The sequence below is a fragment of the Elephas maximus genome, chromosome X, assembly GCF_024166365.1.
Source record: "Elephas maximus indicus isolate mEleMax1 chromosome X, mEleMax1 primary haplotype, whole genome shotgun sequence".
In the NCBI taxonomy this organism is placed as follows: domain Eukaryota; kingdom Metazoa; phylum Chordata; class Mammalia; order Proboscidea; family Elephantidae; genus Elephas; species Elephas maximus.
Window position 1 is genome coordinate 37846088 of NC_064846.1, and position 18803 is coordinate 37864890.

General features: G+C 43.5%; 1 protein-coding gene across 3 annotated transcripts in view; it reads left to right on the forward strand.

The window, feature by feature from the left end:
• Window positions 1–17970, forward strand: part of KIAA1210 (KIAA1210 ortholog) — a 110695-nt gene extending 92725 nt beyond the window's left edge. For all 3 annotated transcript variants that reach the window (XM_049872847.1, XM_049872848.1, XM_049872846.1), the window contains exons 8-11: window positions 1564–5598; window positions 11434–11597; window positions 13165–13267; window positions 15604–17970. In XM_049872847.1, coding sequence (XP_049728804.1) covers window positions 1564–5598; window positions 11434–11597; window positions 13165–13267; window positions 15604–15869 — 4568 coding nt within the window. In that variant the 3' untranslated portion in view covers window positions 15870–17970. The remainder of the gene's footprint in view (window positions 1–1563; window positions 5599–11433; window positions 11598–13164; window positions 13268–15603) is intronic.
• The last annotated feature ends 833 nt before the right edge of the window (window positions 17971–18803 follow it).

Genomic DNA, 18803 nt, shown 5'->3' on the forward strand with positions numbered 1-18803 from the left:
GGTTTCTCCGTCTAAACTGCCTAACAAATGCAATTGCCCCTTGTGTAGGGTTTAGGTAAAGGTCATACCTGATTCCTATTTTATCTAAATGAACTTCCAAGCATAAAGGTGTTTTGTTTGTTTGTAAGTTTGTTTTATCCTCTCTGAGTATATTTCATGTGGTGACTTCCTCGGTGAGCCCGTCTCTCTGAAGGGAGCCAGTGATTTCCCCTTCAGTGATCCCCTCAACAACAGAACTAGACAAGAATAACAAAGTTGGTCCTAAACTCCCTTTTTAAAGTTGCCTTTCTCTTCCAGTAGAGAGAAAAGGTCTCGTGTTAACAGTGAGACCAGTTCCCACATCTGTAGGCAAAACAGCTTGGGCAGCTGCAGACAAATGTCCTTGGCAGCTGACACCCATCAAACCCTCAAACAACAAATACCACCAGAGTGAAAATCTGTGTGTGTGTGTGTGCATGCACACTCACACACGTGTGCATATGTGGATATTGGCTTCAGCTGATGGAAAGCTAATTTCAAGCAGTACGTACTTGGTAAAACAAAATTCCAGTTCCACAAATTAACAGTTACCTCATGTTTTTGCCACAAAGGATTTCACACGTGGGCTCAAAGACAGGATATCTCTAAACAAATTTTCCCATGAAAACTAACAAAACGATCACACATACACACACAAAGAAATAAAATGAGCAATCTCTTTTACTTTCTTTTTATCTTTTTCATGTTTATTTTTAGTAGTTGTCCGTTTTCACCCAGAGGATAGAACTGAGTCAGTGTCCATGGGGGCAGATACTTGGGTTTTCCACATAATGAGAGTGGTTTGGAGTATAACCAGCTATGCTCAGTGCTGTATGCTGGATATGAAACCACTAGATGGAGCTAGGGATACAGCAGATGGTGAGGGAGGAGAGGCAGCCAAGGGCCCTCCCACCTGGCAATAAACTAGAGAGGGAGAGGAGCAATCTGTAAACTGTCGCCTTGTGCTTGAACTGAAGTCTGTGACTGATGCAATTGTTAAGGCTTTTCAAAAACTGTTTTGTATGTATAATATCACATAGGATTATTTTAATACAAAAGAGAAGAAAAGGGGGCCATAATCCTACCTCCCAAATAGCTCCTGTTGACACCTTTCTAAAAAAAATAAAGCAACACATGCACATGAGATGAAAATTCAAGCCTTTTGGAGAAATGTTAAGTAGAAAATATAAATATCAATTACAAAGTAAAAATTTCCATTTTCTCTGCCCCAATCAGTTTCTTCAAAGGTAACCAAAATTGCCTTTTGATGTGTTATACACCTAATGATAGACGGAACTATTGGTAAAATGGTGATGAACCAACCCTGGAATCAGTTCATAAAACTGGTATTTCCCTTTGATTTAAAAATTTTCAACTGTGGAAGGCTAATAGTGACCAAGTTGCTCTTTACCTTCTGAATAACTGCTCCTTCATGCTAAGGAATTCTACAGCAAATAGGTACTCATTGGGACAGGGCAGAGTATTTTTATTTTAGGACATCAAAAGCACACACATTTCTCCTTTCCTTATTTCTATTTGGTACAGGTCCCTCAAGCCAGGAACAAAGCAACGAGACTGAGATTTATGCTAAGAATGCAACAGATCAGAAGAAGGCTTCAAACACTGACGCAGCTGAGAGTCAGGGCTACCCAGTGTCAGCAGCACATGGAGGGAAAGGATCAAGTACTTCAGGCACGAGTGAGTGTGGATCCAAAGGAAGAAGACTTAAAAAATCCAGTCAAGCCCATGGCCTGGGAGATCGAGCTGAGTCCCCATCTGCTGAGAAGACTGCCAAGGATTGCCCTCTCAGGTACCTGCCCTTGGAGAAGCAAGTTATGGAGCAGCCCACAACTCCAGAATCAGAAACAGCTACCCCTCAGGAGTTGCTAAATGCCAGCATAGATGGCAAAGCCAGAAAAGCATCAGCACCACAACACATACCTGAAGATGGGAGAGAGTCCATGGTTAGTGGTCCACCACCAAACAATGAAGATTGGGCTTCTGGAGCTGAGGACAATGAAGATAGGGCTTCTGGAGCTGAGAACAATGAAGATAGGGCTTCTGGAGCTGAGGACAATGAAGATAGGGCTTCGGGAGCTGAGAACAATGAAGATAGGGCTTCGGGAGCTGAGAAAACAGAAGCCGAAGCTTCTCTTTCGCCTGCAGTGGAAAGCCCTTCTACAACTCAAGAAGATGGCACCCCCTCAGTGAGAGTGGAGGCTCAGGCCCTTATGGATCCTTCTCAAATCCAGTCAGAAGGGGAAGCATCTCCCAGCCTTGATTCACAAAATGCCCAATGTAAAATGGAGTCAGCTCAGGATACCCCAACTATCTGCAAAGAAAAGCATCCTGCAAACATGCTCCAGGCCTTCACAGCAAGCACTGCAGGTACAGCAAGTGCTAGGGCAGAGAGAAGCATTTCTGCAGAGAGGCTGCCTCCCAGAAGCCTTTCTCAGGCTTTGGAAAGGCCTGAAGACTGTCAACAAGTCTCAGATTCAGAGAGTACTTCAGAAGAGGAGAGTGAGTCAGAGGACCAGCTGGCTCCTGGACACTCTTTCCAGACCTTAGGGAAGCTTGAAAATGAACAAGAAGTCTCCTCAGAATCAGAAAGTTTAGTTGTGGGATTGAGCAGTTCTGGGCAGCAAATGGCTCTCAGACCCTTGTCACAGGCCTTGGGAACGGCTGAAGATGAACAAGAAGCCTCCTCAGATTCACAGAATATTTCAGAGGAGGGGACTGGTTCAGGGAAGGGGACTGGTTCTGAGGAGCAGCTGGCTCCAGGTTGCCCTTCCCAGGCTTTGGGGGAGCCTGAAAATGAAGAAGTCTCCAGAGGATCAAATAGTTATGTTGAAAAGTACAATAGTGCTAAGGATTGGAGTAGCTCTGAGGGAGACCCGCATCCCAGACACCCTTCCCAGGCCTTGGGAAAGCCTGAAGACCAACAAGAAGTCTCCTCAGTTCCAGAGAACACTCCTGAGGAATGGAGTGTTTCTGCGGAGAAGCTGCCACCCAAATGCCCTTCTCAGCCCTTTATGAGGCCTATTGGTGAGCAACAAGACCCCTCAGGTTCAATGAGTACTTCTACAGAATGGAGTGGTTCTGTGGAGCCAATGTCTTCTGGGTGCCCTTCTCAGTCATGGGTGAGTCCTATATTCGAGCAACAAGTCTCTGCAGGTTCAGAGTGGGACATTCCTATGAAGCCGCTGCCTCCCAGAGTCTCTTCTAGGCGTCTGAGGAGGCCTAAAGTAGAGAAACAAGTCTTCCCAGGTTCAGAGAGTACTACCGTTGAGGGGATTATTTTTACGGAGCCTATGCCTCTCAAACATCATCCTCAGCCCCTGATGAGACCAGGAGTTGAGCAAGAAGTCTCCGTAGGTCCAGAAACCACTGCTGTTGCGGGGGACATTTCTACACAGGCGCCGTCTACTGGATGTCCTTCTCAGCCCTCAGTGAGACCGGTAGTTGAACAAGTTTCTTTGGGTGCACAGGGTGCTGCGACTGGGGAGAGAATTTCTATGGAGCTGCTGCCTCCCAGACGCACTATTCAGCCATGGATGAGCCCTAAAGTCGAGCAACAAGTCTCTTCATTTCCAGAAAGCACGGTTGTTGAAGGGAGCATTTCTACGAAGCAGCTGCCTCCTAAACTTTTTTCCCAGTCTTTGATGAACGTTAAAGTTGAGCAAAAAGTGTTCTCAGTTTCAGAGGGTGTTGCTGCAGAGAGGATCATGTCTGTGCAGCCACCACTTCCCAAATATTCTTCCCAGTCCTTGAAAAATCCTGAAGTCCAGCAAATCTTCTCAGGGAGCACTGCTGTTGAGGAGGGAAGTTTTGAGGCGCTTCTGCCTCCTGGGTCCCCTTTACAGCCCTGGATGAAGCCTAAATTTCAGCCACAGATCGTTACTCTAGATTCAAAGAGTGCTTCTGCAGAGTGGAAAGGTTCTGTGGAGCCACTCCTTCCCAGACACCCTTTCCAGTCATGGATGAGGCCTCAGTTCAAGCAACAAGTCTCTGCAGGTTCAAAGAGTGCTGCTTTTCAGGGGAGCATGTCTATGGAGTTGCTGCCTTGCAGACATCATTATGAGACACTGATGAAGCCAATAGTTGAGCAAGAAGTCTCCTCAGTTTCCATGAGTGCTTCTGTAGAAAGGAGCAGTTCGGTGAAGTCAATGTCTCCCAGACGCCCTTTCCAGCCACGGGCAAACCCTAAATCTGAGCAACAAGTCTCAACAGGTCCAGAGAGCACTGCTGTTGAGGGGGGCATTTCTGAGGAGGAGTTGCCTTCCAGACATCCTTCTCGGTCCATTGTAAGACATAGAGTCCAGGAAATTACCTCCAGTTTTGAGAGTGCTGCTATTGAGGGGGGCATTTCTGGGAAGCCACTGCCTCCCAAATATCCTATCCAGCTCTTAACGAAGTCTAAAGTCCAGGAAATGTCCTCACGTCTAGAGAATGCTGATGCTGAAAAAGGCATTTCGAAGAAATCGCCGCTTCCTAGGCATCCTCCCCAGTCATTTGTGAAGTTTATGGCACAGCATATTTTTTCAGGTTCAGAGAGCCCTGCTGTTGAGGGGAGCATTACTGTGGATCCTCTGCCTCCAGATCATTCTTCCAAATCTTTGTCGAGCCCTAAAGTCAAGCACCAAGTTTTTTCAGCTTCTGAGAGTGCTAACATTGAGGAAGGCATTGCTGTGAAGCCGATGGCTACAAAGCACCCTTTACAGTCTTTGGAGAAGCCTGAAGACCAACAAGAAGTTTCCTCAGGTTCAGAGAATACTCCAGAGAAGTGGAGCAGCTCTAAAAAGCAACAGTTTCCCAAACACCTTTCCCAGGCCTTGGAGAAGCCTGAGCACCAGCAAGAAATGTCAGTTTCCAAGAGCTTTCCTGAGGAGGGGAGGAGCTCTAAAGAGCAGCTGCCATCCAGACGCCCTTTCCAGGCCACAGATTCCAAACCACAGATTTCCTCAACAGGCTCAGTGAGTGTACCTGTAGGGTGCAGCAGTCCTGAAAAGCAGCTACCTTCCAGACAGTCTTTCCAGGCTTCTAAAGACCCTGTCAAGGGAACCAGTTTCGAGAGCGATCCTGGCAGTGGGTCCCTACCAAAAGCCCAAGTTTCTCCAGACAGAAGCAAGAGACGCATCCAAGGATCCGAAGACCTCACTAAGTCCCTTACTACCAAACCTGTAAAAGTCACCACTGCTTCTGCCCTAAAAACATCCATTTCTGTGGGTCTTCACTCTAAGAAAGAAGTTCTTGAGAGTGGTGATCAGAATGATAACAAGCTTTCAAGTTCACCTGCCAGTGGGGCTGATGTTAAAAGCATTTTTGGCGTGAGACTAAGAAAAACCCCTTCCTCGCAGAAGTACAAGAGTGAGAAACAAGGTGACTTTACCAAGCGTCCTATAAGCCTCTTGGGCCCAACTTCATCAACCAAAGGGAGAGAACAAGTCAGAAAAACCACTTCCCAGGGGCGCCTGGGCACCTCAGAGAACCTCACCAGAACATCTGACTTGGCAAAGAAACAACAGATGGAGCCCAAATCTGAAGGCGTGACCAAGAAGCAACCTGCTTACAAGATTCCAGGTGAGACTTTAGCTTACCTGAAAGCAAGTAGGTACCAAGTGGAGGAAAGAACTGGAAATCAAAGTCTTGGATGGGAGGAAGTCTGTTCTAGTCTTATCTACTGAGTTGTTAATAGGGCTGGCTTGTGGTTTTGGGGGCAGGGTAGTGCCCCCTTCTGGGTAGTGCCCCATTCTAGATTAATGGATGTGGAGGTGGTTAATTTGACTCTTCCTTTTCCCAAGGGAGCCTCCCTCTGGATACTCATCTACATTCTGAAATGGGCACATGATTGTCTCCCCATTCACTCTCCCCTGCCCCTCTGTACACCTTACATTTGGATGGAACTTTATGCTTTTCTCAAACTGCTTTTACATGTATTATAACCCCCCCTCTCCCGAATACCATGTGGAAGCCCTGGTGGCTTAGTGCTTAAGAGCTACAGCTGCTAACCAAAAGGTTGGCAGTTCAAATCCACCAGGCGCTGCTTGGAAACCCCACAGGGCAGTTCTACTCTGTCCTATAGGGTTGCTACGAGTCGGAATTGACTCAACGGCAACGGGTTTGGTTTTTTTTTGTTTCAATACCATGTAGATTTTTTTTAAGCCAACTCATTAATAGAGAACTATGTTCAGACTCTCAGCCTGAAACCTTTTTTTTTCTTTTTTTTATTGTGCTTTTATTGAAACTTTACAGAGCAAATTAGTCTCTCATGCAACAATTTATACACAAATAGTTTTGTGACATTGGTTGCAATCCCCACGATGTGTCAACACTCCCCCTTTCTACACCCCAATTCCCCGTTTCCATTTGTCCATTTCTCCTGTCCTTTCCTGCCTTCTCATTGCTTTTGGGCAGGTGTTGCCCTTTTGGTCTCTTATACATGACTGAACTAAGAAGCACATTCCTCACGGGTGTTATTGTTTGTTTTATAGACCTGTCTAATCTTTGGCTGAAGGGTGAACTTTGAGAAAGGCTTCAGTTCTGAATTAGAGGGTGTCCAGGGGCCATAGTCTGGGGGGTTCTTCCAGTCTCTGTCAAACCAGTAAGTCTGGTTTTGTGTGTGTGTGTGTGTGTTTGAATTTTGTTCTACATTTTTCTCCCACTCAGTCTGGGATCCTCTATTAAGATTCCTGTCAGAGTGGTTGGTGGTGGTAGCCAGGCATCATCTAGTTCTTCTGGGCTCAGGCTGGTGGAGGCTATGGTACTTGTGGTCCATTAGTCCCTTGGACTATTATTTCCCTCGTGTCTTTGGTTTTCTTCATTCTCCTTTGCTCCAGGTGGGATGGCCACTCAAAAGCTTTTAAGACCCCAGATGCTACTCACCATAGTTGGATGTAGAACATTTTCTTTATGAACTTTGTTATGCAGATTGACCTAGATGATCCCCATGACCGTGGTCCTCAGCCTTCAGCTCCAGTAACTCAGTCCCTCAGGGTGTTTAGATATACTTATGAATCTTCTATGACTTTGCCTTGGTCAAGTTGTGCTGACCTCCCCTATATTGTGCACTGTCTCTCTCTCCACCAAAAACAAAGAAAAACCAAACCCATTGCCATCGAGTCAATTCCAATTCATAGCGACCCTGTAGGACAGAGTAGAACTGCCCTACAGGGTTCCAAGTAGCGGCTGGTGGATTCAAACTGCCGACTTATCTGCTATCTACTTAATGTTTTCCCATCCCCAACCACCCCGTCACTCCTAATCATCAAAGATTGTTTCTTTCTGTGTATGAACATTTTCTTGAGTTTTTATAATAGTGGTCTCTTACAGTATTTGTCCTTTTGTGATAGACTTATTTCACTTAGCATAATGCCCTCCAGATTCATCCATGTTGTGAGATATTTAAAGGATTCATGATTGTTTTTTTATCATTGTGTGTATGTACCATGGTTTGTTTATCTGTTCATCTGTTGATGGGCACTTAGGTTGCTTCCATCTTTTTGCTATTGTGAATAATGCTGCAATGAACATGGGTGTGCATATGTCCATTTATGTGATGGCTTATTTCTCTAGGATATATTCCTAGGAGTGGGATTGCTGGATCATATGGTATTTTTATTTCTAGCTTTCTAAGGAAGCACCAAATCGATTTCCAAAGTGGTTGTACCATTTTACATTTCCCACCAGCAGTGCATAAGAGTTCCAACCTCCCCGCAGCCTCTCTGACCTTTGTTATTTTCTGTTTTTTTGACCAGTGCCATTAATGTCAGGGGGAAATGGTATCTCATTGTAGTTTTGATTTGCATTTCTCTAATGGAAACCCTGGTGGCGTAGTGGTTAAATGCTACGGCTGCTAACCAAAGGGATGGCAGTTCGAATCTGCCAGGTGCTCCTTGGAAACTCTGTGGGGGCAGTTCTACTCTGTCCTATAGGGTCGCTATGAGTCGGAATCGACTCGACGGCACTGGGTTTGTTTTTTTTGGTTTAATGACTAGTAATCTTTTTTTTTTTTTTTAATCAAGAACATTTCCTCATGTGTCTGTTAGCTGCCTGAATGTCTTCTTTGGTGAAGTGTCTGTTTATACCCTTTGTACATTTATTAATTGGATTATTCATCTTTTTGTTGTCACGGTGTTGCAGTATCTTGTAGATTTTAGAGATTAGGCCCTTGTCGGATATGTAGTAGCCAAATTTTTTTTCCCAGTCTGTAGGTTCTCTTTTAACTCTTTTGCTGAAGTCCTTCGATGAGCATAAGTGTTTAATTTTTAGAAGCTCTGAGTTATGTAGTTTCTCTTCTGGTGTTTGTGCATTGTTAGTTATGGTTTATATTCTATTTATGTTGTGTATTAGGACCCCTAGCATTGTCCCTATTTTTTCTTCCATGATCTTTATAGTTTTAGATTTTATATTTAGGTCTTTGATCCATTTTGTGTATGGTGTGAGGTATGGGTCCTGTTTCATTTCTTTACAGATGGACATTCAGTTTTGCCAGCACCATTTGTTAAAGAGACTACCTTTTCCCCATTTAATGGACTTTGGTTCTTTGCCAAAGATCAGCTGACCATAGGTGGATGAATTTACACCTGGGTTCTCAATTCTGTTCCATTGGTCTATGGGTCTGCTGTTGTACCAGTACCAGGCTGTTTTGACTACTGTGGCTGTATAGTAGGTTCTGAGATCAATAATGCTTTGCATATCTGAGGCCTCTTTCCTTTCCACATAAAGTTAGTGATTAGTTTTTCCATATCATTAAAGAACGTTGTTGGTATTTGAATAGGGACTGCATTATATCTGTAGATAGCTTTGGGTAGAATTGACATTTTCACAACGTTGAGTCTTCCTATCCATAAGCATGGTATATTTTTCCATTTGTGTAGGTCTCTTTTGGTTTCTTGCAGTAGCATTTTGTAGTTTTCTTTGTATAGATATTTTATGTCCCTAAACAAACAAAAAAAATCATTGCCATCACGTTAACTCCAATTCACAACAACTCGATAGGACACAGTAGAACTGCCCCACAGAGTTTGCAAGGAGTGGCTGGTGGATTCAAACTGCCAACCTATTGGTTAGCAGCCAAGCTCTTAACTACTCCACCAGGGCTCCTTTATGCCCCTGGTCAGATTTATTCCTAATTGTTTTATTTTATTTTTTTAGGGCCAACTATAACTGGTATTGTTTCCTTAATTTTCTTTTCAAATGTTGATGTATAACAATCCAACTGATTTTTGTATGTTTATGTTGTATCCTGGTACTCTGCTGAATCTTTCTATTAGTTCCAGTAGTTTCCTTGTGGAATCTTTGGGGTTCTCTATGTATACCAACCGAAAACCAAACCCAGTGCCATCGAGTTGATTCCAACTCATAGCGACCCTATAGGACAGAGTAGAGCTGCCCCATAGAGCTTCCAAGGAGCACCTGGCGGATTCAAACTGCCGACCCTTTGGTTAGCAGCCGTTGCACTTAACCACTACTCCACCAGGGTTTCCTCTATATGTATATAAAAAAAATAGTATCATATAATTTGCGGATAGGGATAGTTTTACTCCTTTTTTCAACTTGGATGCCCTTTATTTCTTTTCCTTGTCCTATTGCCCTAGCTAGAACTTCCAGCACAGCATTAAGCAGGAGTGGTGATAAAAGGCATCCTTGTCTTGTTCCTGTTCTCAGGAGGAATGCTTTCAGCCTCTCTCCATTGAGAAATGATTTAGTTGTTAGTTGTTAGTTTTGTATTAAAAAAAAAAGGTTTTGTATATAGATGCCATTTATTATGTTGAGGAATTTCCCTTCTATTCCTATTTTGCTGAGAGTTTTTATCAGGAATGGGTGTTGGGCTTTATCAAATGCCTTTTCTGCATTGATTGAGATGATCACGTGATTCTTTCATTTTATTTATGTGGTGGATTACGTCAATTGATTTTCTAATGTTGAACCATCATTGCATACCTGGTATGAATCCCGCTTGGTGGTGACATATTATATTTTTGATATGATGCTGAATTCTATTGGCTAGAATTTTCTTGAGAATTTTTGCATCTATATTTATGAGAGATATTGTTCTGTAATTTTCTTTTTTTCTGGTATCTTTGCCTGGCTTTGGTATCAGGGTTATGCTGGCTTCATAGAAGGAATTTGGGAGTATTTCTTCCTCTTCTATGTTTTGAAATAGTTTGAGTAGTACTGGTGTGAGCTCTTCTCTGAATGTTTGGTAGAATTCTCCAGTGAAGCCATCTGGGCCAGGGTTTTTTGTTGTTGTTGGGAGTTTTTTTTTTTAATTACCTCTTCAATCTCTTCTCTTGTTATGTGTCTGTTCAGATTTTCTATCTCAGTTTGTGTTAGTTTAGGTAAGTAGTATGTTTCTAGAAATTTGTCCATTTCCTGTAGGTTCTCAAGTTTGTTGGAGTACAATTTTTCATGGTATCTGAAATCTTAGACTAAATGTTTCTGCTTCTACAGCCTCTTTACTCACCCGAAATATCTGAGAATCTAGAGCGAGGTGACCTTTTAAGCATTAATCTCTCCCAAAACCCTCATATCTTCACACTCATCATCATATAGTCTTGTATATACCTGTAAACACACCCATGTATACACACACTTGCATAAGGGACTTGCTGTTGTTGTTAGGTGCTGTAAGGGACTAACAAAAAAAAAAAAAAAACCAAACCCACTGCCGTCAAGTCGATTCCAACTCATAGTGACCCTATAGGACAGAGTAGAACTGCCCCATAGAGTTTCCAAGGAGCACCTGGCATATTCGAACTGTCAACCTCTTGGTTAGCAGCCGTCCTGCTTAACCACTACGCCACCAGGGTTTCCATGTAAGGGACTATGAAGTAACAAATACTATGTTTTTTCCTTGAGAATGACATCAATGGCCCGAGCCTCTGGCCTCCTAGGAATTTTCCCAGCTCATCTGGCAACCACTGTCCTACCTTGATTTTTTCATTGCCAAAGAGTTGATTCAGACTCATAGCGACCCTATAGGACAGAGTAGAACTGCCAAGTCTGTAATCTTTATGGAAGCAGACTGTCACGTCTTCTTCCAGAAGAGCGGCTGGTGGGTTTGAACAGCTGACCTTTTGGTTAGCAGGCAAGCTCTTAATCACTGCACTACCAGGGGTCCTCTACCCTGATTTAGGGATGAGAAAAGGAATGGACAAAGGAGGGAAGGGGACCAGTACAGGGACAGTATGCCCAAGTAGTTAAGAAGTACCACTTCTTAACCACTCAAGGAACTCCTGCCTTGCCAGGTTAGGGGTGGGGGTGCAAGAGAAGGAGACCCATCTCTACTTGATATCTCTTTCATTTGGCAATTAACAAGGATTTCATTTGGAATATTATTGTAAGTAGGCTCCAGCCAGGCTTAAGACCTTGCCTGCCTTGCTGCAATTCTAACTCCTTTCATTCCTTTTTCAGAAAAGGCTCCTGGTCGACAGCCAGATGATGCCACCTCAGAGCCAGCTTGGATAACCATGGTAAAGCAGAGGCAGAAGACTTCCCAGGCCCAAGTTCCTGTGAAAGAACTTAACACCAAGAAAGGAGATGGAGCCAAGGCTAAGACTAAGGAGCCTCGATATGGGGTAACCTTGAAAACACTGCAAAGACTTGCTGAAGTCACTGATTAAATCTCCATTGGGAACTTTGTCAGGCATACAGTTCCCTGTCTCTTTGTGCATTAATCAAGGCAGGAGAAATCTTCAGGGGAAAAGTCATACTTGTACTTACACAGACATGCCCTACTTTATGCCTTTACCCAAAAAACCCAGTGCCATTTAAAGAGTGGTAAAAAGTAATGAACATGGGGAGATTTCGTAAACCAAATCCTATCCTAAATACTCTAGAGCAGGGTTCCATGAATTTAGTTGAGAAATAAGGTCGTTGTTGTTGTTAGTTGCCTCTGAGTTGTTTCCAACTCATGGCAGCCCATGCATGCAGAGTAGACCTGCTCCATAGGATTTACAAGGTTGTGACCTTTTGGAGTAAGTCATAAAACCCCCAAAGGTAACCACTGGGGTAAGATTTAGTGATTATCCTCATAGATATTTTATGCCTATAAATATGTATATGTATTTAAAAACATAAATGGAATCAAACTATACATACTATTTTTTTTTGTTTTGTTTAACATTTCATTTCTGGGTGCCTTTCCATAGCATTATATAACAATTTACCTTTACAGATTTGATGTTTGAATTGCTTCATATTGATTTGGTTTTGTGTGGCACCTACCTGTAGGTTAAAAAAATGCTATGGGATACACTACAGTAATGGTACCACATGTGGATCAGGGATGATGGTCCTATTTGCAATGTCTTTGGAAGTGTTGGAGTGAGAAAACCTTTTGTCAAAACTGCACAAAAGTGACTCAAGAAAACAGATCAAATTTACATATCAAGAGATATGTATAAGTTTCTGTACTTCTAAGTGCTTACTGAATTTGTTGAGGGGCCACCTGAGGAACTGTTTAACTCTCAAAGATGTTTTCTTTTTCATCATTAGCACTTATATGGGAGCAGGATCATGCAAGAGCAAAGTCCACCTTGTAGACCCTTATTAGGGTTCTGGAAGGAGGATTTTTATCAGGGGCAGATGCACCAGAGCAGTTAATTTAGTCCAGTTGTGGAGAAGATTAATTTGAAAAGTCTAGACTGCGTGATTTTGAAAAGACCTACGATTACATTGCTTTCTAATGCAAGGAGTGCTTCAAATCAGATGTCCACAAATTTCGCTAAGTAGAAATCCTGTGGAACTCACTACAATGAATCAATACAATTTGTAACCTCCACATTTAGTTTCCTGTTAAGAGCTGGTAAAGTACTATGGAAAAGGCTATTCTCAAATTAAATAAATCTCATGTTACCCTCTTTGTATGTATGTTTAGACAACTTTTTCTTTCAGGTCTGAAAGGTGGTAAACTTGAGCCAATTTAGATTTTGTGAACCTAAATTCTAAACCAAAGGGCTCTCAGTGACATTTCTTTCATTGATCCATCCATCCATCCATTCATCATTTCTATCTCTTTACTTTTGACCACTGTGGAACTCATAATACCCTGGACAGGGCTTGCACCTGTGGTCTTTTGAATAAGTAACTTGCTATTTTCATGTCAGGACTTACAAGTTTTCTGTTTCCTTTGTTTTATTCAAGGGCGCTAACCCTGCGAATGAAGATCAACAAAAGATTTCTGTTTCCAGTGTCTATAGACAGGAGAAGATGGCACAAGCAAAGCTACCTAAGTCTACCAAAGCAGGTAAAACCTCAGGCTCCCTACCCCCACCCCCAAAAAATCCTGGCAGATTGTTGTGAAACTGGCAATTTTAAGCTCAGGCAATCCATGTCTCTTGTGCCCAATATCAGCATCATGCTTCTTTTGTGGCCCTTCAATTAGATACAGATAGTAGCATGTTTTAGGAAAAGTCAATGATTATAACTACCATAAATCCAGTGCGTAACTCTCAGAGGGTCCTCTGGTCTTTTACCCCACTGAAGGAGCTATATAGGCTGTGATCACTCACTAAAATGTTCCTGTGGCTAGGTATGCAAGAGGAAAGTACCAAGTCACTAGTTCACAGCAAAGTAGTTTCTCACCTTCTATATTCCCAATGTAACTGTTAAAAATAATCCACTATAAAGGCCTGGAGTCCCTGGGTGGTACAAATGGTTAAGCACTTGGCCACTAACCAAAAGGATGAAGGTTCAAACCCACCCAGAAGTGCCTTGGAAGAAAGTCCTGGCAATCTGCATTTGAAAGGTCATAGCCATTGAAAACGCTATGGAACACAGTCCTATGCTGAAACACATGGGGTCACCATGAGTCTGAACTGACTCAATAGCAACTGGTTTATAATGGCCTAGTGGTATTGAATTGAACCTGTTTTTGTCAAAATGCAAATATCTTTAACTATTTGAGAGGCTTATTTTGGCCACTCTGTAGTCTGAACAGGGATGTGAGAGGTAAGGAAATAGTGACCACTGAAAAAACACTGTTCTGAAATATAATAGAATGTGGTCTCATCAGCAGGGCATGTATGCCAGAGGGTTTTTTTTTCTTCAGCTGGAGCAGGGGGAAGGAAGGATGGAGTTATACTGAATCATCCTTGTCCTCTCCCTTCACAGCTTCGAACCAGTTTGTTCCAGTTCAAACCCCTTCTGAGAATTTGCGTTTCTAACAAGTTCCCAGGGAATTATACATAAGAATCACCTGGGGGTCTTGTTAAATGGTAGATTCTGATTCAGTATATCTGGAGTGGAAATGCAAATTCTAAGCAGGGAAAGAAACAGTTCAAAACCCTGTCACCTTTGATCTCCCTCATGAAGAAATTAAAATGGGAATTTAAGAACCCATTGCCTGCCTGTGAAATAGCCACGCCTGACCTACTTATTGCTATTAATGGCTTCATAATATGGCCTCATAGGTACTCCACAATTGTGGAGTGGTTCTCAACCCTTGCTGTGCATTAGAATCACCTGGTGAGCTTTTTAAAGACTAAAAATAGCCCTGGCTGCATCCCTAGAGATTCTAATTCAGTTGATTCAGGAAATGGCCTGGGCATTGGTTTGTTTTTTTTTTAAGTACACTATTTGGAAGCCCTGGTGGCGTAGTGGTTAAGAGCTACGGCTGCTAACCAAAAGCTTGGCAGTTTGAATCTGCCAGGCGCTTCTTGGAAACCATATGGGGCAGTTCTACTCTGTCCTATAGAGTCGCTATAAGTCGGAATAGACTGGACAGCAATGGGTTTCCTTTTGGTTTTTGTAGATGATTCTAATTTGTAGCCAGGGCTGAGAACCACTGGTTGAGTCTAAGCCACTGAGTTAATCGGTCATAAAGGATGATGGAGGAGGGAGTGGAACTGGGGGTAGGAAGGTAGTAGTCTTCTTGGCTAGGGTAGTTGGTACAATGTTGTTTAGCATAAATTTTTTACTTGTATCTATAATACAGATAACATTACCTTATTTGAAATTTTAAAAACTAAACAGATACAATATCTTTTCCTTTTTGTCTCATTTCAAAAGTGTGAGATATGACGGTGCAATAATAATGTCCCAAAGATTGCCAGTTACGGCGGTAGGAATTACCTCTCAGGCCTTGTCATGTCCAGGCTCCTGTGGCCATGTTGTTGTTGCATGACATTGAGTCAATTCCAACTCATAGTGACCGTATATGACAGAGTAGAACTGCCCCATAGGATTTCCTAGGCTGTAATGTTTCGACGGCAATGGTTTTTTTTTTTTAATCTTTACGGGAGTAGATGGCCAGGTCTTTTCTCCACAGAGCCACTGGTGGGTTCGAATTGCTGAACTTTCAGTTCCCAGCTGAGTGCTTAGCCATTGTGTCACCAGGGCTCCTTCCTGTGGCCATAGCCATGTTGATCTTCTTCCTTTGACATGCTGATAGCGCCTTTGACACTGCCCATGCACTGACTTCTAGAAGCCTGTCACTGAAGGGAGCAGGAGTTGGAAAGCATTAAAAGCAGGGTGATCAGAGGAAACCTAAAAGATGGAAAAATATGGTTGCATCCCATAAACAACATACCCCAGTATCTCTGGGGCTTCTTACTGCTTGTGTGTTATTTGCTGTGGTTCCAGTTGAAGGTCAGAAGATGGTTCAAGTGCCTGCCAAGGAAAAAGAAACTAGAAGATCTGCAGCTCTCCCGGCCGCTGTCCCGGCCGCTCTCCCGGCCGCTGTCCCGGCCGCTGTCCCGGCCGCTGTCCCGGCCGCTCTCCCGGCCGCTCTCCCGGCCGCTGTCCCGGCCACTCTCCCAGAGCCAGTTGAGCAGGTTGAGCCAGTTTGGTTCTCCCTGGCCAAGAAAAAAGCCAAAGCATGGAGCCATATAGCAGAAATCATGCAGTAAAAAGCTCATGGATTGAGCATCAGCATTTTAAATGATAATTGCCAATAGCTGTATTAATTCCATGTAGTGGTTTCTTAACTGTGATGACTTTTAATTTAGCAAAAGAGCCTTAGAAATGGGAATTAAAGCTTACAGTTATTTGAATGACATAGAAGCCATGAATGCCTAACCTTCAGTACAGTCACTGCCAGCATCAGGAAACTCAGCAACTATGGAAAATCTTTGCACTGCTATAAAATTATAAAATCTTTAACGTTGAACAATGTGCTTTGAAAGGGAGAAAGCAAAAACATTTTATGGGAGCAACTAAGAGGTTGTCATTTCCCTTAACCAAATAAAATATTTCTACTGTAAAAATCCAGATGATTTGGCCCAAGGATTGGATTTTATGTTTCATAAGCCAAGTTAAATGCTTCAATTCTTTGGTTGCTACACCAAGTTTTATAAAGGTTCCTAGAATAGGTGGTGGAAGCAAAAATTCTGGGTCTCCAAGAAAAATTTTGCACAGCCGGTCCCCCAGTTAGCCCACTACCTTTGTAAACATCTTCCTTGTATCCCCGGGGAGAGGGGCAATGCCTGCAACTTGGGCAATAATGACACACAGAGCACTTACACAGAACTCTCTCTTTGCACATGCCCCCAGCCAACATGCCTCAGGTCTGGCAGCAGTGAGAGCCTCCCTACATCTTAATCCTCTGGATCGTTAGTCCATCAGTTTTTGGCCTTTTGCCCCAGTGCCACTGAGACCCTCTCCAATTGTTCAGCAATGTACTGCCCATCATACATATCCTGTTGTTTAAGCACTTAATACCCTCTCAAAACCCAACATTGTACAGATGCCAAAAACTACTCGCAGTCTCAAGCAGATGGTAAGCTCACCACCATGAAGGAAGCGTGGGGCCCCTGGAGAGCTCACTTCCCCTTTGGCTCCCGCCTCAAGTTGGAGAATTCCCTGTATCCCTGCTTCTAGTCCCTTCCCCTCAGTAGCCTCTGCTGCCCAACGTTTTAGCCCAAAGCAAGACTGCAGTCCCAAAGCCATAGAGCAATTGTCTTTCTGCCAACTGGAAGCCCTGGGTGATTAAATCGGCCTCTCCCGCCTTCATTCCTAGAGGCACACACCTCAAAAGTTACTAGGATGGACAGCCCCCACCTCCCCAGGGAACCACACACCCCAGCCCGGGAAAGAAGGAAGCCAGAAATGGGAGATTGGGTGAGGAAGAGTCAAGAGGAGAGTGACGGTCAGCTGTGAGGGGAGGGGGCAAGCAGGCCAGCAAGTTTTGACTCCCCTTTTCCCATCCTGCCTTGAAGTTTTTCTCTTTTATAGCACCACCTTCATGAAAAACTCATAGGCAGAGTAGTGAAGACATAGCACCTTTACCACAGAGTCAGTTTGTTACTTGGCAGGACCTCCATGAGGCAAACCACCCTAGATGTTCATCCAGGTTCACCAGAAGTTAGTTAACTCTGCCTCTCCATCTCCTTCCCCTTTATTCCATCCCCCAGACACACCAAACATTAAGGGAGACCTCTCTTTGGCTGCCTGGACTGTAAACCTAATTCATTTTCTTAGGAGACCCAGAAGTGACTTCTGAGTATAGTTATCACTGTGTCTGCCTCTGTCACCTCGGAGCTACTTTGCTTAAGCAGAAATGCAGGCCTGGACATCCACCTGTGCCTTTGAACTCTGAGAGGGGTGGATGCCTCATGCAAAAACCCAGAGAGACAGGTATCAGAGCTAATTTAAACCCTCAATGCTTGATTTTGCTGATGATGGTATAATGTGACATTGTAGACCACGTGCTGGATTTTGTATTTTCTTTATATCTCTTTTTCCTGATAATGCAAGGTTTTTGTTGATTAGATTTTACTTCTTTTGTGTTCCCATAGTGAACAGTTCATTTGTAGATGTACTTTACCCAGGTAATCCTGGTAGAGTAGCTGTTATACCTGCCTCCCCTCTTTTCTCAGAGTAGACCACTACTAGGTTATTCTCACTCTGGAAACTCCCCACTAACAATTCTCTTTTTTCCCCACAGTAACAACAAAACAGTTTTAAAATGAAGAGGTTAAGTTTTTTTTTCTTTAATGCCTAGAGGCACATTCTGACCAGTTTTCAACTTCTTTGTAGTTTCTCTGATTTTTGATGTATGCAAAGCAAATAAACGCAATAAAATCTGTTCTGTAGTCTGTCTCAGTCTGTGACATTGGGAGGGAAATCAAATAGACTATTCCTAACTTGTGCCCAAGGGTTGTCAGAAAAGCAGAATGTTCTTAAGAGGAGTTGTGCTGACCCTAATGGGCCTCTACACAGGTGTGCCTGGGCAAGCTGATGGCCTCTAGGTGGGTGTTTGCATGGAGAGGATCGATATTGGAGAGGAGGTTTTCATGCGTGTAAACATCTGGGAGCAAAGAGACCACTGGGAAGGGGGGTGCAGTTGGGGGTGAGTAGAGAGGGCAAGATGGCTGGTGGTTGTACTCCAGCCTGGCCCAGGGACTGGGTCCAAGCCCTAGAGCAAGATGGGCCACTGGAACCAGCCATTTTCAGAAGCCAGACCCCACACTGGGCTCAGATAACAAAATGTGACACTGAGTGAGGAAGGGGAGGGTATGACAGACCAGAAATTTAACCTGGCCTCATGTAACATTCTAACACTTGCAGGGCTCAGGTCAAGAGTTCAGTTGGGAGCTCACATGTCATATGCCTAATTATTTGAAATGTTTAAATCAACTGATAAACCATTAAATAAAATAAGTGATATCTCCTTTCATGGTAAATATACCTCCATAACGACCTGAAAGGCCAGGCTGGGGTTTATAATTCTTATACTCCTCTAAGTCTTGCTCCAATGATATGGGAAAGCTGCTCCTCACTCCTCCCTAACCCCATCCCCACTGCTCCCCCCGCCCCCCGCCCCCCATGCAGCCACCCTGTAG